The 24,862-nt window shown below is 47.0% G+C and overlaps 1 protein-coding gene across 1 annotated transcript; it reads left to right on the top strand.

Annotated features, from left to right (window-relative positions):
* The first annotated feature begins 5,723 nt into the window (after positions 1-5,723).
* On the top strand, positions 5,724-24,355 carry EEF1G (eukaryotic translation elongation factor 1 gamma). Its single transcript, XM_061605616.1, has 10 exons — positions 5,724-5,832; positions 7,399-7,557; positions 9,313-9,376; positions 10,136-10,278; positions 11,207-11,350; positions 12,922-13,051; positions 15,894-16,068; positions 20,980-21,152; positions 21,280-21,404; positions 24,029-24,355. Exons 1-10 carry the CDS (start codon positions 5,818-5,820, stop codon positions 24,185-24,187), a joined length of 1,287 nt encoding a protein of 428 aa, XP_061461600.1. The 5' UTR covers positions 5,724-5,817; the 3' UTR covers positions 24,188-24,355.
* The last annotated feature ends 507 nt before the right edge of the window (positions 24,356-24,862 follow it).

The following is a 24,862-nucleotide window of genomic DNA, read 5'->3' as shown; positions in this document are numbered from 1 at the left end:
CTCCTGTCCCCTTCATTGAGCTACAGTTCTCTTGAGTAGTTTAACGATCAGTACCTCTTCCCAGGGAACTCGGAATTATAGCTCTGTGGGGGGAATAGGAGTCTCCTAACAACTCTCAGCATCCTTCACAACCTATCCTTCCCAGGATTCTTTGGAGGAAGGCATGAGTGCTTAAAGTGGAATAGTAGAGGAATAAAGGTATGGTGTGAATGTGGTCTAGGTCAGGGCACTGACTTTCCCCGTGGGGCTCATATGATGGAATACTCTTCCCTGCTAAGATAGATAAATGCATCCTTACACACCCTTTTTGGGGGGCATAATTTTTCCTTATGGAGGCTTGTTGGCTTATCGGGTGTATCCAGTGCTAGTCCTCCTCACCCATTCGCATGAGTAGACGTGACTCACTCAGGTTTGTTAATTTCAGTGGGTCTGCTCTGAATGGGTTGGACTCAACCCCATGTGACCCTGCCCACCCACCACCTGGAGGGTTACAGCTCAATCCAGGAATAGATGTACGGTGGGGTGGAGCTGCAGCAACAACCTTCCAGCAGGGGCATCAATACTGCTTACCTGGTGGAGGGGCAATAGGGCAGAGAGGGCGGGACTGCACAGCTGCACTGGGAGGAGCCTCTTGCTGCAGCTCCACCCCACCGGACAAGCTGCTCCTGGCTCTCACTCCAAGTGATTACCTCGGTAAACACTTGGCCTGAGTCAAGCAGGCAGACCATCATGACCACGGAGGAGAAGGGGGAGAGTCACTTCTGAATAGAAGCCAACCTGGTTGCTCCTTATACGCAGGAGGAATGCGTTAGGAGGGCAACTCGGAAACTGAGATTCTGCAGGCAGCAGAGCTACACTCTGCCATGTTCATCCTGCCCCAGTGGCTTCCTTGGGGGGTTCTTCAGAAGCTCTTGAAAGGTTGCCCAATGGATGTATCAAGCAAACCTTTCTGATGACAGCTGCTGAGTCACCAGCACTGATGTTCTCCTGCAAATCATGGCCAGAGGGTGTGCCCCGTATAACCTAATTCTTTGTGACACATGGGGCTTCTTTGATAGGAGCGCTGTTACAGGAAAAGGTTCCCTGAAGACAGATGGTCATAGCTCAGTGACACCTTGCATGCAGAAGTCCAAGGTTCAATCCCCAGAAACTCCAAGTAGGGTTTGTCACAGCAAACTCACTTCCCCCAAGTATCTGACTTTCTGTGACAACGAAAGCGATGGGGAAATGCACTGGAAACTGGCATAAAACTTGCTTTGACGCAAACCCATCTAACCTCCCTGCAAACAGCAGAGTGAATACTCACTGAATAGTCAATGTTGTCTAATTTCTCTGCAGACAAATATGAACGTTCACTGAGGTCATCTAGAAGCACCCCGAAGGTGAAATGCTGTCCCGCGGATCCCAGCTTTGAAATCCTGGAGCCCATCTCTTCTCCACCCCCACCCCCCTGCCCATCACTCCCTTCCTGTTTGGAGACGAGAGAAGTCCGTATTCTTGGAGAAAGACCTGCAACTTCTGTGACTGAGACAGTTTTTTCCCTTTTTGCTTCTTTCTGCTTTTGGTTGCAATGTGATCTTGAATATATCCACGTAGCCATATTAAGAGGGAAATTCTGTGTGAGGGACAGAACCTGGTTAGAACTTCTGGGTGTCTCCATTTTTCTTCATATTATTCTGTGGTTCTGGCCTTGGTATAATAGCAACATTGTTATTCAACTCTACTCCGGCCTGTGACAGAAGCGAGGCAAAGAGAGCCTGCCTACACCCTTCCCTGCCCAACTGCTACCTGCCTGCTCTGCAGAGTAGGCCAGTTGGTCTTAAAGTATCCCCTAATCACTGCCACCCCTCCCTCTTCATGCCTACAGCTCCCAGATGAGGGGGGAGTTTTGAGCTCTCAGGTCAAAAAATTGAATGAGGACTTCTAGGTAGCCTCCTCCTCCCTTGGCCCTCCCTGAGGGAAAAGGAAGTTGATAACCTCCACTAAGAACTGAGTTTTTTAGTATGTTCAGATGCATACCAGGTATCTTCCCATGTCTAAGAGATCTAATAGTTACGCTGTAGCTGAAATGTATTGTATTTCTTTCACGCATTCAGATATATTGACAAATGTACCATCTTGTTATATATTAGAATATTTAGTTTTTGTCTTTTTTTTTCAATTAATTTTTATTCAAATTTTCAAAACCAAAACAATACAAAAAGAAAAAACACAAATCAATAACTAATACAAGAAAAAAAGAAAAAAAGATTAAAATATTGACTTCCGATTTGTCGTAGTTCAGCTATAAGTCTATAATATATAACAAGCCTGTCTCTTAATAGATTATAAAATCACCTTCCTCCAGCGGTTATCTTAATTGGTATCAAATCTCATTAACATCATATCATTTTATTCTTCCACAAAAAGTCAAAGAGAAGTTTCCAATCCTTGAGATATATGTCCATCAATTTTTTTTTCTAGATAAACATGTCAATTAATCCAACTCATCAAGTCTACTAAGTCCAGTAATTTCAAATTGCTCTTCTTCCATTATCCATATTGGTTCCATCTTCCATCTTTACGCACCCAATAATCTTGCTGTCATAGTCATATAATAAGAGTCTAATAGGAATTTCCTTTATCACAGATATTTCCTTGCCATCAATTCCGAACGTATCACTGAAGTATTGTTGCAAAGCCGCATCTCTGTTCCTCTTCTTTACAGAATACACTAGCACATCTCTTGAAGATTTTTCCATTGACACAAAACAGGGATTAATTCTGTTAACTTTCTCCATTTCAAGTTCCATCAAATCCTTCCAGTCCAGGAATTTTTTCGAACTGATAATATCTTTATCTCCAATCTCTTCATCAATTCCTTCAGGGACAGCGCTGAGTTCCAAACCGTAATATTTGTCTCCAGGATCCATCACAGCCAGGAAATCCAAATCTTTTTCCAGGTCCATATTTAATCCAATCTCCATAGTTTGAACCTTGCCTTTAATTTTTCTTTCATCCTTTTTTGGTTTTCCAGATCTATCTTTATTCTTCTTTCTCATAGAATCCTGAATTTCTTTCAGCTCCTGTCTCATTTCGTCAAATTCAATTCTCAACGCTTGACTATTATTTCTCAGTTCTTGTTTTACTGACTTAATCCCATTCATTATTTTCTGAAACATATCTAAAGATAAAGTTCCTTCTTGTACATCCATGATCTTCTTAATTGTCATTCTTAAAACCAAAGGAACAAAACTCCTTCAATTTTCAATGTCCCAAGCAAAGAGCAATTTATTTTTTTATCCAGTTACAAAGGAGTTAATCTTTCAAACCAACTGACGTCACACTCTAGACAGCCCTTATCTCTTATATGCCCAGAAGTGCAAAAACAGCTTTAGTTCACAGTGTCCAAATAACTAGTAGCAGAAAGAATGAGCAGATTCGTCAAAAAAAAAGTAGACCAAAAAAAAATAGTCCCAGACATATATTACACAAAAGTCTTATAAATCAAAAAGATTTTTATTTTCTCTTCCAATCAGAAACCCCTCATCCGTTGTAATCTTTATAATGCTAATTTCCATGTCAGCTTTTTGCAATAAAAAAAAGATAGGCTATTTTTATTTTCTTCCCCCTTAGTTCCGTGAGTAAAAGAGAAAGTTTTGACTCACCCAGGTTTTCTTAATTGCTGGTTCTTTGACAAATCTCTTTAGCTGTATAGATAACAAAATAATGAGCGTAGACAGGAGAATGCTTGCCTGTTAGACCGTTTTTCTTTGAAGAAAAGAAAAACGGCTCACTTATTCAGCTGAGCTAGCTAGAAATCCTAGCTCCGTCTGAGCTGCTGGAAGACCTTCTTTCACAGACAATTCTGACGAATTCCAGTCTCCAACAAACACAACAAAGCTGTGTGGGAAATCTCACGTTTCTTCCTTATCCGGAAGAAATTATCCCCAGTCAAAAAAAACCCTTCTGACTGGATTTAAAACTGAAAAAGTTTCATCCAAGACGGGAGCCCGTCTCAGAGGCTGCACAGGCGGAGGGATCCTCCTGGGAAGTCCTAGAATATTTAGTTTTTGTCTGACCATTGTAATAAACACCAATTAAAGTAGGAATGTTTCATAAATTTGTGATTTCAAAGGAAAATTTAGTATATGTGTGTTTTAGTATCAAATCAGTCTTCTCCTAGGCGAGGTTTACCACTCCAGGTAGCCTTGTAAGATCCAAGTAACTAAGTGAGGTCCTTCAGCTCTGCATCAAATAAGTTACATAAAATGTAATAAAATATTCATTAATTCAGCAATACAAAGAGACTTTAATTGAGGTTTGCCTCTTTAAAAAAATGGCCTTTGCCTCATGCTTTTTAATAAAGCACCCTGTTTGGGCAAATAATTTTTTTCCTGACATTGAGATGTTTCAGTGAGGAAAATCTTCCCATGCAGGAAGAGAGCAGGAAACCAATCAGGAGGCGAGTTTCCTTAAGTCCCGGTCTCTATGCTCTGAGGGAAACTTCTGAAGGAGCTTGAATAAAGCTTCTGGGTCTCCATCATTTATTATCACATTCCCTTCACTGGATAGCCACCTCGTAGTGGTGAGTGGGCTTGCGTGTTCCAATGAACCTTGTGAGCGATGCTGTCGGGAGTCATGTACTCCCAGCAGTGTCACTCATGGCGGTCAGGTCAAGGGAGAGGAACCAGACAAAGAACGATCCAAGAAAGTCCTCAACGGCAGAATAGGCGGAGGATAACAATATGTATGTTGCAACGGCTGTGAAGGCAGATGAAGGCTGCAGCAGATAAGACTTCCAATCGTCATGGTACCAATGCCATTGGATCAAAGCCTTTTTCTGTCAAGATTGTGTGTTGATCGTGGTGCACCGATCTCCCCACATAAAACAAATTCATGCACAGGCGTCTTCCGTAACAAAAGTCCCATGGCGATTGGCAAATGGCGACGGGGGCAGGATTGTGAAGACCAGCAGCCCCTAGTCATGAACTGGTACATCGGCGGTGGATACAGATTCAGACGGATCCATTGTTAAAGACTATATTTTGGAAGACAATCCTACTCGATCACGAGTGATCGCCAAGAATTAACACATTCCCCTTAGGAGAGTACACATAACCCTGAAAGATAAAGGAAACAAGGCATTAAATAAAACTAAAGCTGTAATCCTATGCACATTTACTTGAGAGTAAGCTCGACCGAACAGTTAAAGTCACTTTTGAATAAACCTGCTTGTAATTATGTTGTTAAGACAGAAGGGATAACTATTACCCTCTGCTGACTGTGTTGTTGTGACCCACAGCTGCTTTATGTATAGCACGTGGTGGCCTAAACTGGCTATAGACAAAAGAAAACAAAGACACGTTGGAATCTGCAGTTTCTATCTGTTGAAATTAAAACTAAAGCCATGTTTTCAATGTTTCACTTGTAATAAGATGTAAGTTAGAAATAGCAGGAAGTCCTTTCTTTGTTGCGTCCGCCCGCCCAATTACCTAATCACAACCAAGGCAAAGTTCTCCGCTTATTGCTATAGACAGCTCTCACTGTTCTCGAACGGGAACCGGGAAGTGACCTATCCACACAGTGCAACACTTCTCCAAGACTTCTTATCTCCACGGTCTCGCTGGCTCTCGCTCTCCCCGCCCTCTCTCACGTGGCGCCGTCCGTCCGCCCTAGACGCATTATCACTACGAGGCTCCGCCTCTCTTCAGTGACGCAATATAAGGGAGGGGCGTGGCCTGCGAGGGGCGCCGTCCCGTTCGTGGACTAAGCCGTGCTCCGACTTGCTTTACAGCCGCCTCGCGCGACGCCCCTCCTTTTCCTCTCCTCGCTAAGATGGCGGCGGCCGGGGTGAGCTTGCGTTTCCAGCCGGGCCCCTCGGCAATCCATTTGCATCCGGCTTTAGGGGCGGCCTTTGGGCGCCAGGAGTGGGGGGCATGGGGGGGGAGGGCCTTGGCCGGTTGTTGTTCTTTGTGGGGAGGGGATATCGGTGGGGAGACGTGACTGGGCAGGTACGCAGGGCCTGGGTGGGAGTGTCGAGTTACTTTCTCCGTCTCCCTCGGATTGAAGTTGCATCACGGGGGGGAGGGAGGCTTCCCTAGATCTGTGGGGTGGGCTTCGGGGAGAGACTGCCGTTCTGGTGTGTCTGGCGAGGCTTGGGCAGGAAGGGTGTTGAAGGGGGTTCTTGGGTGCTGGGATCTTGAGGTGGGGGTGTTCTTCAGGTATCATGTAGCTGAACGGATTATCTGTGTGTAGTGGCAGTCTACCACTGAATAGAATCATAGAACAAGTAGAGTTAAAAGGGGCCTGTGAGGTTATGGAGTCCAACCCCCTGCTCAATGCAGGGATGCGACTTAGAGCATCCTCGACAGGTACCCAAATAGCAGGCGATTTAAAGTGAAGAAGAGAGGGTTTTTCCTTTCTTCCCTGGGAGTATCCAGAGGCTTGCCCCCGTTGAGATATGTACTGTGGACTAGTGGGACTCTTCTACAGGCTACCCGAAGAGATACAGGTCTGTCAACAGCTCTTGGCAATGATGGGCAAGTGGACCCTCCATGTTAAGGGACAGTCTGTGTTGGGAGGGGAAATGGGGAAGACTGTTGCTTGCGGCTGCTGATGGGAAGTGAATGCTGCACTTTGTCAAGTTCTCCTTGAACAGACGTGTCAGAGGAAAAGGTGGGAGTGGTGAGACATAACTTGTGAAGGGGGTGGGGACGTCTGGGGTGCAGGGAAAGGTCTGCTGGGTGCTGAGTTCCCCGCTTGGGCCATCGCTCAGTGGTAGCGCATCAGCTTTGCATACCGAGGGTCCCAGGTTCAATTCTCAGTTACTTCAGGTAGGGCCGGGAAAGAGCCCTGTCTGAGACCGTGCAGCTCTGCTGCCAGCCTGTGTAAGCAGACAATGCTGAGTTAGATGGAGCGGTTGATAAGGCCATTTTCTGCATTGCTGGTGTGGGGTTTCGGGAGGCCAGGTTTCCCAAACCCAGGGAAAGCAATGCAGGCGGTGCTCCTCCTTGGTGAGTGTGGCCCCGTGTAAGAGGGAGTATCTTTTGTGTCTAGGAAGTGGCTTCTTTGGGCAGAGTTTCATTGGGAATAGAAGGCTGCTGAGATAAGTTCATAGTGATGAGACCACATTAGGCGGGGAAGGCTCTTGAGACGTTCTGCAGCAGTGCAGTGTCACAGTGTTGCAGCGGCTCAGGGTAGGAGGTGGTGAGGAATGATGGTGCCGTAGGATACCACAACTTCATCTGCAACCGTAAGGTCTGACAGCTGTTAAATCTGTGGGCCTAAAAAAGCACTCCCTCAAAAATAACATTGAGCTTTCTCTGGAGAGCAAGCGCAGGTATACTCCTCTAGGAAGCCTCTCTTGGGAATCAAAGCACTGTTGTCTTGGTCTCACCCCACTTCCTTCTCTTACAGACTCTTTACACCTACCCCGAGAACTGGCGGGCATTCAAAACCCTAATCGCTGCCCAGTACAGCGGTGCCAAGATCAAGGTCCTCTCCACTCCGCCACAGTTCCACTTTGGGCAGACCAACAAGACCCCGGAGTTCCTGAAGAAATTTCCAGCCGGGAAGGTGAGCGGCTCTCCCTGCTTGGGTTACTCTCTTCCAGTTCCCTCCCTCTCCTGCTGAGCTTGTGTGAGTTGGTGAAATGGGAGCTGCCTGTGAGCCGGCCTGCTGGGGTCACCTTGGCTCTTCACAGTGTGCCAGGAGGCAGCTGGGTCTGGTGGTGAAGGTTGGCTTGATACGCCTTTGAGCAGCAGGGCCTGATGCAAACACCCACCATTTTCTCATGGTTGGTAACACTGCAATCAGCTGAAACCATTGACTTTGATCTCCGTCTTGAAGACATCATTGTTGGCTTTGGACCACTACAGGGTTGTTGAAGGCTAGTGAGTGCAGATCTGATCAGCTGTCTGTATGGGAATGCCACGTGGGAGTAGCATAGGCTTGTAAATAAAATGTAAATGTACTGCCTTCAAGACGATTCCGACTTATGGTGACCCTACGAATAGGGTTTTCAGAGGGGGTTTCCCATTGCCTTCCTCTGAGGCGGAGAGGCAGTGACTGGCCCAGGGTCACCCAGTGAGCTTCATGGCTATGTGGGGATTCGAACCCTGGTCTCCCAGGTCCTAGTCCAACACCTTAACCACTACACCACACTGGCTCTTCATAGGCTTGTAGACAAGTGGAGAAAAGTTACTGTTTGGAAAACAGTGTTCTGTGGGTGAAGAGCAGAGCGATGCAAGACTCCCTCCTCCCTGCAGCAACCTGCTTCATCTCTGCTGCTTGCACAGGAAGGCCAGAGGTCTTGCTTCCATCCCTCCTCCACCAGCCCACTCTGACCTGCATGGGATTTCTTTTTACTTATGACTACTAGGCCAGGGCTTAAATATAGTCGTAAGTACGACAGCATTTATGTAGCCCTGTAGAGCATTCAAGGTGTTTCACATACTTGTGTTTCTCATACACCAACCCTGAAAATTTGGAGCCACCTCACAAGGTCATGGCAGAGGGAAGAGTTGCTCGAGGACTTCCTGATTTGCAGCTCAGTCTCTTAGAGTAGCTTCATTGCACCAGTTCTGTAAGAGCAGGATACAAGCTTTTAAAACAATGTTTTCTTGAAGCTTTCTTTTGAAAACTTGCATGCAGATTCTTTGTGATCTGTGGGGTGGGGCTGGTATGAGTGAACTGGGCTTATATAAAATTAGCCCTACTGAGTTATGTCAGCTGCACCCTATCCATCACAGGGGCAGGCCCTTTTAATAACTAAAACATGCGTGTCAGGTAGAAGCATCAAGAGCAGCCCCTTTAGTCTGGAGGGTCGCAATCCTGAATGTGTTTGAGAGGAGAAACTCCCTGCATTGTAAATTGTTGAGGGGCGCCTCATGAGAAGTGATTCATAAATGAAATGAAGAAAATGTCAATGGACTAAGACTAAGTTGAAGTCTTCCAGGTGGGTTATTTCTCTTACTGGCAGGGAGTTGTGTTTTTGTAATAGGGAAGCATTCAGCCGTCCACCTGCAGCATTGCAGTTCCAAGTAGAAGCTTTGCTACTTGACTCTCATGACAAATTTGTGCCTGTTTGGACAGCCGGCGGTTGGTATTGCGCTGGACCGCTTTTGGAGTGCCGTGCATTGGTTTCTGCATACGTTGGTGATCTCTCAGCTCAAGCTGTAATTTTCCACGTGGGATTTCTCCGTATTCTGCCGGCACTCTAGTGTGGGGTTGGGTTAGTCTTGGCAGGGGTTGGGGTTGGATGGCTGCTCTGTTCAGATGGGACCCCCCCCCCCCGCATTTGACAAGTCAATGGCTGTTTTTTCTCTGTAGGTTCCAGCCTTTGAAGGGGATGATGGATTCTGCGTGTTTGAGAGCAATGCCATTGCACACTACGGTAACTCCAGTTGCTTCTGTTTGCTTCTTGACTTCACAAAAAAGCACCCGGGGGGCGGCGATTAAGCAGTCCTTGGTTGGCAGCTCCCATCAGGGTTGAGGTTGGCCAGCAGCAAGCGTTGGGGAGCTGTCTGTGGGTTGCTAAACCTATCCCAGTCTGCATCTGTGTCAGAATTATTTAATGTTTTTAACCCTTTTTAAGGTTGTTTTTTAAAATGTTTTTAATGCTGTTTTGTTTTAATGTATTTTAAGATCTGTTTTTATGATGTTTTAAAGTGTTTTCAGTGCTTTGTTTGCCGCCCTGGGATCCTGCTGGGAGGAAGGGCGGGATACAAAATAAACAAATAAAGCTTGATTTCTAGGAGTCTAACGATATCTTTCAGCTATCTCATCTGTTCACCACAAATGAGGTTCTGAAATGCCACCTTAGAGGCCCTCCTTGAGAGACCCCTGTGGCCTCTCCCCACTGCCCCAGCCCCAGTCATTCTTCTGGGGACAGGTTAAAATCTTTTGTTGGGCCTTCAGAAGCTGAGTGTTTTAGCTATTTTTCTCCTCTGATTGTTTTGGTTCTATTTTACTTTCGATTGCCCGGTTATTAAGCTTTCATACTCTTAGCAGATTTGGTACTTTCAGTTTTTGACCATTTTGCCTTGGGGAAATACACAGAAAGGCAGAAGAAACATCTTTAGGTATAAGATGAAGGGGTGGGGGTGGGGAAACTGGCTTTACCCTCACAACAATGACTCCTCTCCTACTCCAGTCAGCAATGCAGAACTACGAGGAGCAAACAAGGAAGTAGCTGCCCAAGTCATCCAGTGGGTAAGCTTTGCCGACAGTGATGTTGTCCCCCCTGCTAGCACGTGGGTCTTCCCCACTCTGGGCATCATGCAGTATAACAAGCAGGTGAGTCTTAGACATAGATGACGTTGCCTTTATGGGGATCCTGTGGGCCTACAGGCACAGGTGGACTGTGACTCCCATCATCCTGGACCACTGGCCATGGGGGCTGCAGGGGCTGATGGGAATTGGAGTCCCAACAGCATCCGGAGGGCTCCACCGGTTCCCTGTCCTTTATCTAGCTCTCCAGGGTTTCTGGTAGACTCTCAGCAAGCCGTAAGAGCAACCCTGCTGGATTGCACCAAAGGTCCATCTAGTTCACTGGTGAGGGACCTCCACTCCGCCAGGCTGTTTTTTACAAATTTTACCCACCTTTCCCATACTTCAATGTCTTATGATGTCAAGCATCAGAAAGGAATAATTGGGACTGGTAGAGCAACAGGGAAAGGTGCTAAGTTGAAGGAGGCAGTTGCATTTTGGCTGCAAGAAAAAGTCAGCAGCCCATGTCGACTGCGCTCCCAACTATTCCTTTGCAGGTCCAGCTTGCGCTGTCATATATGATTGACAGGTGGGCAGCCCTGCCCACCTGTCAAAGTGGGCCACGGAAGGCTGGCCACGTCTGCTCTTGACCTTCCAGCTGGATCCATTTCTCCATCCCAATCTAGTCCAACGTGTTCTGGAAGCAAGGTGCCTTCCAGGAGGCCCACATGGCCAGATACAAAGGCAGCAGTCCACTCGGTTTCTTCACTTCCTAGTGGTATGCTGCCCCTGAACTTGAAGGTTCCATTTAGTTGTCATGCATAGTACCAGTTAAGGAGACTCTTCTACCAGGGGTCTTTTACACTAGAGGTGCTGAGGAATTAATTGGGGGGTCTTTTTGTGCTAAGCATGTACTTGACCACTAGGTGGGCTTCGCTTGTGCATGTAGAGTTGGGAGGGGGCAGACACAGAAGATGCACTCCCTGTCCTACAAGCAGTACATTCTTATCTCCAGGCCACAGAGTACGCCAAGGAGGAAGTGAAGCGGATTCTGAGCCTCCTCGACGCCCATTTGAAGACCAGGACATTCCTGGTGGGGGAGCGCATCACATTGGCCGACATCACTGTTGTCTGCACTCTCCTCTGGCTTTACAAGCAGGTGAGCCCTCCCTGGTAACCAGCTGAGGAGTACAATAGGCAGAACGCTCTCAGTGGGGCACTTCCCGGGGGGGTCTGTGTAGGTGCTGGCATGGTGCTGGCCTAGACGCTATTCCCCCCTCCCCCCTAGGACGTGGTGGGAGGAAAGAAACGGGGGGGTTTACTTCTTTAGGCAGTCAAAACTCTGCAGAGCCCATCTCTGCTCATCTCAGCAATTGAGACTTGTGGGGGGCAGATCAGCAAGACAGTAAATGAGCAAGGGAGAGAGCATGTGACAAGATCTTGAGGTCCTCTGGCAGAACCAGTGGTAGTGCAGAGATGGAGGTGGTGGAGGCCTGATTTGGGGGCTAAATGCCATGGCCCCTCACCTTTTGTCTAGCTGTGCTCTGAACTTGGGCAGTAGAGCTGTCTGAAGATAAGAGAGTAGGAAGACAGGAAAGAGCAGATGGTTGGGACTGCTGGGATGGAAGTCTCACTTCCCAAACATCGAAGAAAGAAAAATCCAGGTTTTGCTCCAGTGTTGCCTGAATAGTCATATGCAAGAGGTAAAACAAACCACCCACCTTAGTTCTGCTTCTTACGTAATCTCCTGCTTGCCACGGAGGGAGAGGAAGCATTAAATGAGCAAGGCTCAGGCTTGCATACAGCAGGGCCCTGCTTTACAGCGATTCACTAATACAGCAGTCTCACTTAGACTAAAGCCCCACTCATACAGCGCTTGTTCCACTTTTACGGTGGTTTTCAGGCATCGCGCGCTATTCTATTCAATGGGTTCCACTTTACAGCGGTTTTTGCTTTACAACTGGGGTCCGGAACGTAACCCGTTGTATGAGTGGGGCCCTACTGTATTCACCATCGCCCCTTCTCTGGCATGGCCACGAGGGGGAGATGTGAACCGTTCACCGCTACATTGAAACTATTAAGAACTCCCAATTGCATCCAAAACCGTGGCTTGTTCAGCACAGTCAGGATCATAACTGATGGTTTGGTTATGACTTCGTTGGAACCATCGCTTGTTCAGATAACAAATTCCCCAAGGTCAGATGCAGTGGGCTGCTCTGGTTAGTTTAAAAGTGAAAGCTTCCAGCCTCCGTTAGACTGAAGAAGATTAAGGGGAGACACATGATAGTGGTATTCAAATAGTTGAAGAGCTGTCTCATGCAGAAGATGGAGCAGACTTGTTCTGTTGCTCCACAGGGCATGACTAGAGCCAGTCAGTGGAAACTGCCGGGAAGCAGATTTCAGCAACACATTGGGACACAGTTTATAATTGTAAGAACTATTCAGCAATGAGGCAGACTACTTCGAGAGGTGGGGAGCTCTCCTTTGGAGGTATTTAAGCAGGGGGTGGCCACACGTGACGGATGCTGTAGTTGTATCCTGCCTTTTGCACAAGTTAGACTCCCTAGATGATTTCCAAGGTACCTTCCAACTCCATGATCCTCTTTGTGGCCATGCCAGTTCTAAGGTTCATTCGCACATCACTAAAACCATTAAGTGTTACCCCAAAACCTGCTTAGCCCAGATCATACGCCACTCGAGCTGAGCTTTGCTGGTTCTCCCTGACTTCAGGTACTGGAGCCATCCTTCCGCCAGCCTTACGAAAATGTCAATCGTTGGTTTGTAACCTGCGTCAACCAGCCACAGTTCAAGGCTGTCCTGGGAGAAGTGAAGCTGTGTGAGAAGATGGCACAGTTTGATGGTAAGGGAGCCGGAGAACCCTATTTAATTGGTATTTTATTTAAAATGTTTGTAAATGGTCCTTAGTTGAAAGGCAGTCTAATCTTTTATAAATACAAATGTGCTCTTCAACTTGTGGGAGAACAGGTGGTATCTGTCTGGCAGTCCTTATCCTCTTTGGTTCTGTTCCTTGTCTTACTGAAATTCGGACCGGGTGTGGAAAGGCACCATCACACTGTTGTACTGTCTCCTGGTCTTCTGGAAGTTGGAATGCTTCAGAAATTGAGAGCTCCTTTCATAAGTTCCCCAGGACACAGTGTGTCTTAAAAGCATTCTCTGCTGGCAGCAACATATGCAAAACCATGAATGTTGGTTGATGTTCTTTAAAAGCTTACCAAACGTCTCTGCAAATTGAGCCAACTGGTCCAAGATGAATCTCCCTGGCTTGGCTTCTTAAGACATTAATCCATATTCTGTCCTTAGGGTTTTGCAGAGCTGCTGACCGGGCCCTTTGAGACCTTGGGAATTAATAAGATCTGCTTGCTGACATAGAAAAGCTTATACTTGAGTGAACCCTGTAACAACAACTAAAGGAGTTAAACAAGGCTGTGTCCTTGCGCCTTTACTGTTTAATATATATATTAATGATGTAGTTGAGAAATTGGCCTCCTGTTCTCTACATCCTCCAATGTTAGCTAATGGACCCAGAAATGCCTTATTTTATGCAGATGACTTAGTCCTCCTATCTAAAACGCCTATTGGCCTAAAGCATCTAATGACAGGAATAGCTGATTACTGTTCATCTGAACTTTTGGAAATTAATTATCAAAAAACGAAAGTTATGATATTTACTAAAAAAAAGATCTGAACACAGATGGTATATAGATGGACGCTTAATTGAACAGGTAAATTCTATTAAATATTTAGGCTTCATCTTTCAAGCTTCAGGCAGTTATCGTTTTCATTTTAACTCACTTTTGCTTAATGCAAAAAAACCCACCAAAGCACTATTATCCTTTTTTTCTAAAGGTGGCCAACTTCCAATTCCAGCCCTTAAGGTTTTTAAAGCTAAAATTATTCCGCAACTTACTTATGGAATATTAACTACTACTTGTGATAAATTTAATGAATTGGAGTCAATTCAGAATTCCTTTTTAAGAACTATCATGGCTATTCCATCTTGTATCCCAAGCTGTGTCATTCGTTTAGAATCAGGGTGCCAGACGTTAGAATCAAGAATTTGGTTTTTCAGGATAAACTATTGGTTAAAACTTATATTAGAACCAAATGGCCTTGCGACGCATATTTTAAAAGATAACTATAAATCCAAATGGGACACTTTAATCCGAAATAAATTGCAAGAACTTGGTTTTTCTCCCCAAACTATATTAACGATGGACCTAGAAACTGCCCAGTCGAATATTCGTCAGCGTATTAAGGACATAGATTTCCAAATACATTTAACTCAAGCGAGGAAATATAGACATAATCCAAGATTTTTTGATTCAATGCCGTATTATTCCAATTTATCTTTTTATAAACATAGAAAAGCGGTTACCCTAATTAGACTGAATGTTCTTCCTTCTGCTTTGCTTGAGGGTCGTTTTAATAAAATACCTTATGCAGACCGTTTATGTCCTTGTGGAAAGGGTGAGGTTGAGACTAATGCACATGTATTGTTACGATGTCCATTTTATCATCAATCGAGACAACAAATAATTATGCCACTTTTAAATTTTATTCTGTATAAATCTGAAATGGACCAGTTGGACTATCGACGTTGAAGGCCCTTCTCCGGGTTCCAACTCATAGGGAAGCCCGGAGAGCAATAACTAGATCTAGGGCCTTCTCAGTGGTGGCCCATGAATTATGGAACCCCCTCCCTGACGAGATACGCCTGGCGCCTTCTTTGTTATCTTTTCGGCGCCAGGTAAAGACCTACCTCTTTGCCCAGGCATTTTAATCTTAATTTTAATTTTAATTGTAATCCTATTTTAATCTTTGTCTTCACCTTGTTTTTAAAATGTTTTTATAGTTGTATTGTACCCACATTCACCTGTATTTTAATGTGGTTTTATTCTGTTGTACACCGCCCTGAGAGCTTGTCGCTAAAGGGCGGTCTAAAAGTACAATAAATAAATAAAATAAATGATAATTCTCCGAGGACCACATTTCTGATGGCAAAATTTACAACAGCAGTATTAAAAGCTAGAAATGCGATCCTCAATATTGACAGATAGTTTTCAGGAAATTGTACTTGGAATAGTTGAAGTATAAATACATATATATCTTAAATAATTGCTATGCCTTGATTTTTATCAAGAATAATTTGATTATTTTAATCTAATTTTAATTTAAAGAGGTAATTACTTAATATTTAAATATATTATTTGTTTTAATAACTGTAACTCAGGAAACTGTATAATTTGTAATTGTAAGTTTTTGTTTGTTTGTTTGTTTATTTATACTGGTCAGATGACCGTAATAAAATTTCATTCATTCATACTTGAGTGGGGTAGAGGACTAGACAGTGTTTTGCAACATAGGCTAGTATTTAGTGCGCTATGGTTTAGCAGCCATGAATTATAACCTGCCTACCCAAAGAAATTGCTTGGAATAGGCCGGAATTGTCATTGTTACTGCCACTCTTGCCTAATGCAGGTGTGGATATCCTCTGGCCCTCCAGATGTTGTTACATTTCCCGTCATCCCTGGCCATTGGCCATGCTGGCTGAGGCTGGGGGCAGGGAGTCGAACCACATTTGGAAGGCCGCAGGTTCCTCCATTCCTGCCTTAGCAGTCCTTCTTTGTGCTTTGCCTCTGATAGGCGCTCCTCTCTTTTCCTCCTTGTCCCTCTTGGTGCAGCCAAGAAGTTTGCCGAGAATCAGCCCAAGAAGGAAGTGCCCAAGAAAGAGAAACAGCCCAAGGAGGAGAAGAAGTCAGAGAAGAAAGAGGAGCCGGAGGAGGAGTTGGACGAGTGTGAGCAGGCCTTGGCCGCCGAGCCCAAATCCAAAGACCCCTTTGCTCACCTCCCCAAGAGGTGAGGCCCTGCCGGAGGTGATGTACTGGAAAGGGACAGGGGTCTGGGGGACTCCTCCGTTCCGGGAGAGCTGGAAGCAGTCCTGGTGCCGGAGAACTGAGTGGAGGAGGGTTAGCCAAGCCTAGAGGCAGCTTAGCCAGTCAGTCCTCCTGAGTCTCTTCTGTGTTAAAAAAAAACGAAGAAAACCCCAGCTTGTGATATGGAAAAATCCAGGAGTTGTGCGGACACTAAAGGCACCTTTATCCTCCCATTCACTTCGTTTTACGCTGCCATCAGGGGCTTCTCAGATTTTGCCCTGTGTTGTTCAAGTGTCTTTGCCTCCAGAATAAGGTCTGGAGACGTTGCTTCTCCCAAAGCAGGCATCTGCATCCTAGACTCCGTGGCGGGCCGAGCCTTCACTCCTGGGCCCTTCCTGAGTCCGGTGGCCGCTTGTGGGCAGGGTCAGAAGCACTGGCTACCCTGGCATACTCTTTTAAAGCCATCTAAGCTACTGGGAATCACCATATTGTGGCAATGGTCAGGGCACTTAAGTGCATGAATTGGGCGTAGCATCCTAAATTGGAGCACCACAGATGACCTTTTAGTTATGTCATGCCTTTGAAAGCAGCATACAAGTCACCTTTAAACGACTTTTTTTTAATTGGCTTCATTATCATGCTAACATACGTCGTTGGGATCCTTCCCACAGGGCAGTTGGTGATAGACAGGAAGGGGAAGGGGATAGTTCAGCTGCAGCAGGTTCTGGAATGGTCTTCATCTGCCTCCTCCTGCCCCAGTTGATGGTAGGTGGTCCTGTGGGAAGGAGATAGGCCAGCGCGTCTTCTGCAGGGTGGGCAGCCTGCTGTGGGGCTCGGTAGGAAGTGGAGCGGCTGGCCTCCTCGGCATGTTGGGCTTCAGCAATGATGGTCACTGTGCATCAAGAGCAGCAGCTCAAATTCTGTCTCGAAGGCAATTGGGTGGTGCAGAAGGAGGCATGCAGCTGTGATAAAGCCTTTGGGACAGGCGATACCTCCTTTCCTCCCTCTCTTCCCCGTCCCCTTTTCATATAGACAGCTTAGACAATTGTAGGGCCCCGCTCATATGGCGGGTTCCATTCTGGACCGCCGCTGTAAAGCGAAATCCGCTGTAAAGCGGAACGCATTGACTAACATTGACAAAAATGGCACCCGACACCTGAAAAAAGCCGTAAAACCGGAACAAGCGCCGTAGGAGCGGGGCCTTTCTACAACTGACAACTGCTGTATCGGTGGAACGCTGTAAAGTGGAGCCCCGCAAAGCGGGGCCCTATTGTACTCATTTAGGGAGAAAGGTTGCTGAAACAGGCAGCCCACAGCCTTATGTGCCAGTTGTCTTTCAGAATGTCTATTTTGGGGGAGCACCGATATGTCTGCCAAGAAACTCGGTGCGCTTCTGCCTTGTGTTGTAGGGCAGACGAGGGTTGCCAGATCTACATTTTTCTTTTCTTTTTTTTACTAGTGCTCGGAGGTCCACTAGCTCAGGAGGGCAACCATAACACTAAGAATTAAGCACGGGATTAGCCGGAGACAAAAATCCACTCTTGGCTTTTTCCTGGGGTTTCTTTCTTCAACTTAATTTGGGGCAGAGCCTTTTAGTTGCCATTGTTAGACAATTAGGAATCTGAAATGCCTGGAGATCTGGCAGAGTGCCCCCCTTCCATTGCAGAGAAGAAACTTGGTTCATGTGAAGCCGTTGCAGTTACTCACATGAGCAGAGTGTCTTAGATGCCCAACACTGCGCTACAGGGGAAGCGTGGTGGTGGGCAAGTGCCCTTCCGGGAAGTTTCTCTCACTGCTGATCATCCTATTGAACAATCCTGGGATTCTGTGCTATACAGCTTTGAAAACCATGGCTGTGTATGAAACTCAACGACAGCACTTCTAGAACAGATGTGAGCAGAAAGTAAATTGTTGATCTCAGGGTGATCTGAACTGGATCAGCAAGTGTTTCTGATTCCCAGTTGCTTAGCAGTGGCAGTCACAAATGACCTGCCGCCTAAATTATACTGCTAAAATACAGAATGTAGGGAGGAGGTAACGGGGAGGGTGTGTGGTCAGTTCTGGTACTAAAAACAAATACCTTTGGCCAGACTTCTTCAGTCCTAAGTGTAGGTATCTTGCACCTGGCTCTTGTTGGATCTTGGGATCCCAGTAAAAAAAGATCACCCAGTCTGGACCTTGTACACCCCCCCCCACTCCAATCATCCTACTTGGTTATGGATTTATACCCCACCCTTCAGTGTAAAAAGAAAAGGCGACATTGGCTTTCCAAAACATTGAAAAACAGTAAAATAAAAGCAGCAATTCTCCCACAGATTAAAAAATTAAGGTTTAAAAGCCCAGGAGACTAAAAGCAGGTGTCAGATGGGCTTCTCTGGTGAGAGCGTTGCTCAGATAGGGTGTCACAACTAAGGCAGGGCCACCCTCACGTTCTCACAAGCCTCTGGGGCTAAAAGTGTTTCTGAACAGACAGCGGCCCTACGTGTAACACATTATTGTGCTCTGGTCTGGAGGTGACTCTCAGGTAGGGGGTGGGATCTTCCACTCCTGGCAGCCCAACATTCAGAGTGGAGGAGGGCCGCTCACCTGTCCATGTTACAGTGGTGTCAGGTGGTGCTTCCCTTTGAAACCCCAATTTCCATGACTTCAAAGTGAACCTGAAGGGGCCCTCTGGCCTGCCCAGAATGGGAGCGTGCCATCAAATGCCCAGCCTCCCCCCAGCACAGAGAAACACGGAGGGGATTGAAGGGTGGGTGGGAGCGCACGTCAAGCGCCCTCCTCACTCGTGGTGTCAGCGGGTGGGTGTGGTTTGGGACATGATTGTCCTGGAGTCTGGAGGTTCCTCACCCCCCATAAGAGAATGGGTCACCATGGCCAAGTTGTCCTTAGCCATAAGAGTTTCAGCTGACGCACCAGTCTTACCTGGTGGGAATATCGCTTAGCCACAGAGGCTCTAGAACTGCTCCCAGGCAGCAAACGTGCTCCCTCGGGCAGGGCGCCCCTGTCCACCCTAAGTTGCCCAGCCCGACATGACCCACCCACCCTCAGTGTCTGTCGGCCCATGGCCAGTCCATCGCATCCCCCAGTTCCCTCTCCTTGCCTCACCAGCCTCAGATGAAAAGGAGATGTCTTCAGCTTACAGATGCCCTGTGATCTACTTCATGTAAAAACATGGAGCATGAGGCAGTAGTTGGTGATTCTTTCTGGAGCCCTCCAGGTAGGAGGGAAACCAGGGCAAACTTCACTATTTGGCATCATACAGGCGCACTCCACTGGCTCACCAAGAACAGCCACTAGAGGGTGGCAGAGGAACCTTGTTGGACTGCCATTGCGTCCCACGCCCTGCCACGCGCCTGGGGCTGCTTTTGCTTTAGTTCCAGCCAGGCTGAGCCCACATTTCCTGCTAGGCAGGGAGGAAGAAACTATCGGCGACTAGGCATCTTGTTTCTCAGATCATCCGGTGGCTAACCAACCTGGTGCCCTCTAGAAGTTTTGGGCCACAATGACCACCGTCCCCAGCTACCACTAAAACTTCTGGAAGGGCTGAAGAAAGAGGATGTGTGGGAGGGCGAATAGTTCTGTCTTCAAAATGGACGTGGCCACAGTGTCAAGTTGAACTCTGAAAAGCTTTGATGTGCAACATATGGTGGGATTAGAAAACTGGGTTTGTCTTGGCCCATGAAGCCTGATTACTCGCCCTCGGTGTGGCTGCTGTCCTCAAGTACTGGATAGAGGAGGCCTCCTCAGTCTCAGGCAGGGGGAGTTAGGACAACTGAATTCATACCCCCTCCACCATGCAAAACATGTTCCACCCCTGAGCTAAGTTTGGTGTGTTTCTACAGCAGTAATGCGCTGGCCATGTTGCAGCACTGCAGCTGAGCCCTCCTCTGAGCCAATATAGTCTTCAACAGTAACCAACTTGTTTTTGGAAATCCCCCCCCGCCCAACATGCTCTTTGTCAGGCGTGACAAATAGTCCCCTTCGGTCTATCAAGGCAGATGGGTCATAATGCTGCTGAATCCCTTCTCCCCGAAAACTGGTTTTTCCAGACTTTCAGCCGGCTTTCCCCTTGAATTTGGGGTGGGTGAACTGGAGTTTAGGCGCTCTGTGGACTTCAGAAGAATTAAAGGCTGTTGGTCTAAGATACCCCCCCCCCAAGTCCCTGTTGGACACACGGAAGGGGAGGAGAGGTGGCTTTCTGGAAGAAACAGTGGCAAGGGCCTGCCAATTTGGGGGCGGTGGGGGCATGAACCATGTCTTCTGACCTCCCACTCTTGGGCTGCTGCCTTTCATCCACCTGCTGCTCCAGGTGGGCACGTGTGTTCCTGCCGCCTTCTCATTCAGAATGAGGGATTGGCTTTCCAGACTGACGACGGTTCTGCTCTCTTTCTACAGTTCCCTTTAGAAACCGGTGTTTCAATACAGCAGCCAGGCTGCTCGTTGGGATTTTGGCTATATTACAGTTGGACTATATTACACCAATTTTGCATCAGTTACCTGTTCACTTCCAGGCTCATTTCAGGGTGCTGGTACTAAGAAACGCTGAACAGTTTTGGACCAGGTTATTTGAACCTGCCTCGATCCGAAGGTTGGTGTCAAGAGGCCCTGCCCGCTAGCCTGTCGTGACACAAGCCACGTTGTTAGGATGCCAAGGACGTGATCCGTCTTTTATTCCTTTTACTGCTAGCTATATGTAATCGGCTTCACTTGATGCAGCTTGTCACATCTGTGTTCCCTTTCTGTATTGGTGTTTAGTGTTTTGTACTGTAAGCTACCTTGGGATGGCCTCTTTTAAAAATGGGGTCCCAAATGGCAGCGCCCCCTCAGTGCCGCCCAGAGAGCTCCTTCCCTGTGAGTAGAGGCTGAGTGGCCCTTTCCTGTTCTCTTCCGTCAGCCCTTTCAGCATGGATGAGTTCAAGAGGAAGTACTCCAACGAGGACACTCTGACAGTGGCACTCCCCTACTTCTGGGAGCATTTCGATAAGGAGGGCTGGTCCATCTGGTATGCGGAGTATCGCTTCCCTGAGGAGCTTGCACAGAGCTTCATGAGTTGCAACCTCATCACAGGTAAGCCTGCCATAACACCCCTCAATCTCACACACACACACACACCCTTTTTTCCTGGGCTGGCAGCCTCCGAACCGGGTCAGACGCTCAAGTAACCCTTTTCCTCCCCTCCCGGCTTTTCTGGCAGGCATGTTCCAGCGCCTGGACAAGCTGCGCAAGAACGCCTTTGCTTCTGTCATCCTCTTTGGCACCAACAACGACAGCAGCATCTCTGGAATCTGGGTCTTCCGAGGGCAAGAGCTGGCCTTTCCGGTGAGTTCGGGACTTGAGGAGACCCACACCGGGGTGTGAGAGTTCACCTGTGCAGGAACTGGTAGAAGTGGCCCATCTTGGAAGAGCCAAGCATAACTGTGGCTTCCCGGCTCATTTCTGCTATAAGAGGATCTGGGAGGCCTGACAGCCGCCTTGCGCAGTCAGTGTTTTTTCTCTCTCCAGCTGGATTTTTAGTTAGCTCCAGCTAGGCTAGATTTGGGTTGCCTTCCCAGAAGAAATTGTGTTCCAGGGGCCACACGTGAAAAACAATACCAGAAACACCTTTCAAGATGCAATGCCAAATATTTAAATATTCAAAGAAACTGTTATGATTCAACAGTTTTTTGCTTGTTTTATTTCAGTGTTTAGTTAAGGGGCCATTTGCGCAGTGTGGTTGGGGGGGGCTGTGGCTAATGGGGAGCAAAGCCAGAGCAGGCAGAGTTTGCAGGATTGCAACGCCTTCCTTCTCTGCAACTGCCCATATGAGACAGAGAAAAGGAAGCGATTCCTAGAGGAATGATCTGGAGAGTCAGTGGTGGATCTGCAGCGTCAGGAAAGTTTATTTATTTTATTTATTATTTTATTTATACCCCGCCCTTCCTCCAGCAGGAGCCCAGGGTGGCAAACAGAAACACTAAAAACACTTTAAAACATCATAAAAAGACCTTAAAATACATTAAAACAACATTAAAAACATTTTTAAAAAACTTTAATAACATCTTTTTTTAAAAAAGGTTAAAGATATTAAAAGACATATTAAAAGCAATTCTAACACAGACTGGGATAGGTCTCAACTTAAAAGTTGGGTGACCTCTTGAGTGCTTGCAGATTCTCTCTTCCAGGTGTAGTTGGTTGAATCTGCATTTGCTTCCATGAAGAAACAGTTCTAAAGAAAAATGCAAGACCTTTGCCCACATCTTCCAGCAGTGGCATTCTTGAGCCTGGTCCCTCCATCTGTGAGAGAATAAGAAATGCCGACTAATTGGTGCTTGCCCCCTGCAATTTTTAAGTACTTGAGTTAAGTAAAACTTAAATCTGCTGCCTAATCACGGACACATTTTCAGTCTGAATCAACGCTTGTCCTAATACTCACTAAACGTTCACTCCCTCTAACAGCAGGCACAGGTGGCTGAGTGTCTGTCAGCTAGGAAGTGAACAGAGCCATCTCAAAATTCAGGTGGCAGCTTCTGCATACTTTGGGGGAGGATGCAAAAGTATAGAAGCTTGTAGACTTAGAAGGAAAACTAAGCTTTAAAAAAATAAAATCCTGACCCCACTTGTGAGGTCCCAGAAATGAGGAGAATGTATGTTTGTGAAATTTATATCCTGCCATTCCTCCCAGAAGGAGCCCAGAATGTCTGTCTATTTATTTATTTAAAGTATTTCTATCCCGCCCTTCTACCCTACAGTAGGGCACTCAGGGCGGCTACAATAAAATCGCACACATATATAATAAAATACACAATAAAACATAAAACATTACAGTAAATTAAAATACATAAAATGCATTATGCACATACATACACACATGTATATATGTGCATACTCATATAAGAAAGTGAGAATAAAAGAACTGAAAAGATTAAAAAAAACTTAAAACAGTGTCAGCCTGACCCGTCAGTCCCAACCAAAGGCTCTCTGGAACAAAATAGTTTTTACAAGTTTCCAGAAGACCATCAGGGAGGGAGCAAAGTGGGCTTCTTGGGGCAGGGAATTCCAAAGTATGGGAGCCACAATTGAAAAGGCTCTCCTGCATGTTGATGGGAGCTGAGCTTCTGGACTGGGAGTAGACAGGATGGGGCCCTCTAGATGCTGTTGGGCCCATGTTCTTGGCTGGAAGCCTCTAGGCCCTAGGGCCAAGACTGCAGGGTGTAGAACGAGCGTCCTTTCTCCTTGACACCCGCCGCTGCTGCTGCCGCCACCCAGGACTGCAAGACTCTTGGCTTTTAGGCTGTCTGCAGCTTTGAATAGAGGCTGGGAATATTCTGCAGCATTGTTTCAGGTCCTCCCGCATATCCTGTCCATGTCTGGTGCTCCTGTGGTCTCCCATCCAAGCTGCCAGTCAGGTCCTCCCCTGTTTGCTTTCAGTAAAGTTGCTTCATCTGGCAGGGCCCAAATTTGCACCTCGCTGGTATTGCTGAAGGCAAGGGATGCACTATCAACCATACATGGCATCTGCCCTAACGAAACCCACACGTGGGTGCTCCCAGTTCTCTTTCAGACACATTGGCAAATGAGACGCATGGGGCGGCAGATTCTCTGTTGTTCCACGCGGTGAGTGGCCTTCTCCCCAAAGTAAGAAGGGGGGCATGCAAGAACAACCCTGAAGCGATCTTTGTCCAGTGCTGCAAAGCTCAATTCCTGGTGTAAGAACAGGGAGTGAGGGGACAGGGAAAGGGGGTGAGACGAGGGCAGAATAAATCAGGGAGTGTGCTGCTATTTGCCTGACTTAGCCTCCAAAAATCTTGGCATGTTTGCAGAGATTTCTAGTTTTGGCTTCATCGGGCTGGCCTGGCCTTGTGGTTAAAAGGGAGGTGAGAAAGGAGGTGGCCCCCTTACTTTTCCTTCCTTCCTTCCTTCCTGCCCCTGCCGTACTGACGCTGCCCCCACCATGTCTCCTTCAGCTGAGTCCTGACTGGCAGGTGGATTACGAGTCCTACACTTGGAGGAAGGTGGACCCAGACAGCCAGGCATGCAAGACGCTGGTGAAGGAGTACTTCCTTTGGGAGGGGGAGTTCAAGCACACCGGCAAAGCCTTCAACCAAGGCAAGATCTTCAAGTGATGCTGCAGCCAGAGCTGGCGGGGAACTGTTTCCAACACATGGACCCAAGGAGGGACATAGTCTCTGGAGCGCCAACAGCTGCCAGTGGTAGAAAAACAACTCAACAGGGAGAGACATCGTGACGATCTAAGATGTGAATTAAAAGCCCACGTGTGCTAGTTGTTTTGATGTCTTGTCTGTGCTTTGATTGCAGGGGCCTCAAGATACTGTGTGTGTTTAGGGGACTGCAAACCTTGGCTTGGCTGGCTAACCAGCCAGCCTCCCTTGTGTTCCTCCAGATGCACCCCCCACCCCAGCCGCTTCAACTTCTCTGGCCCATGCTCACTCTGGGGAGCAGAGGCACTAGCATGAGTTGTGTTCGTTGGCATGTGGAAAAGTTAAGAAGCTAATGAGAGCTTGCCCCTTTGCTCTTACCACCACCTTTAGCACAAGTCAGAGCAGCCCTGTTGCTCCTTGGAGCCTTCTGGCGAATACAGAGGGCTGGAGAAAAAGCAAAGTACAATCTAAAGTGATAAAATAGAGCATACAACCCTAAAATAGCAACAGACGGTTTAAATAGATGAGGAAAGTCAGGCTTATTTAAGTTTAACAATGCTTCCATTAGCAGTTCTTTAAAGGTTAGGGAAACAGGGCTGTGTTTGCCTTGAGCCTAAACAATAAAGTGAGGGGGTCCCC

The sequence above is a fragment of the Rhineura floridana genome, chromosome 22 (assembly GCF_030035675.1).
Source record: "Rhineura floridana isolate rRhiFlo1 chromosome 22, rRhiFlo1.hap2, whole genome shotgun sequence".
NCBI lineage: Eukaryota > Metazoa > Chordata > Lepidosauria > Squamata > Rhineuridae > Rhineura > Rhineura floridana.
This window is presented reverse-complemented; position numbering and strand designations above follow the sequence as displayed.

Excerpts from the sequence above, each read along its gene's own strand:
- EEF1G (XM_061605616.1), top strand. Across the intron at positions 11,351-12,921 it reads TCCTCTGGCTTTACAAGCAG|GTACTGGAGCCATCCTTCCG; the intron begins GTGAGCCCTCCC and ends CCCTGACTTCAG. Across the intron at positions 21,405-24,028 it reads GGCAAGAGCTGGCCTTTCCG|CTGAGTCCTGACTGGCAGGT; the intron begins GTGAGTTCGGGA and ends TGTCTCCTTCAG.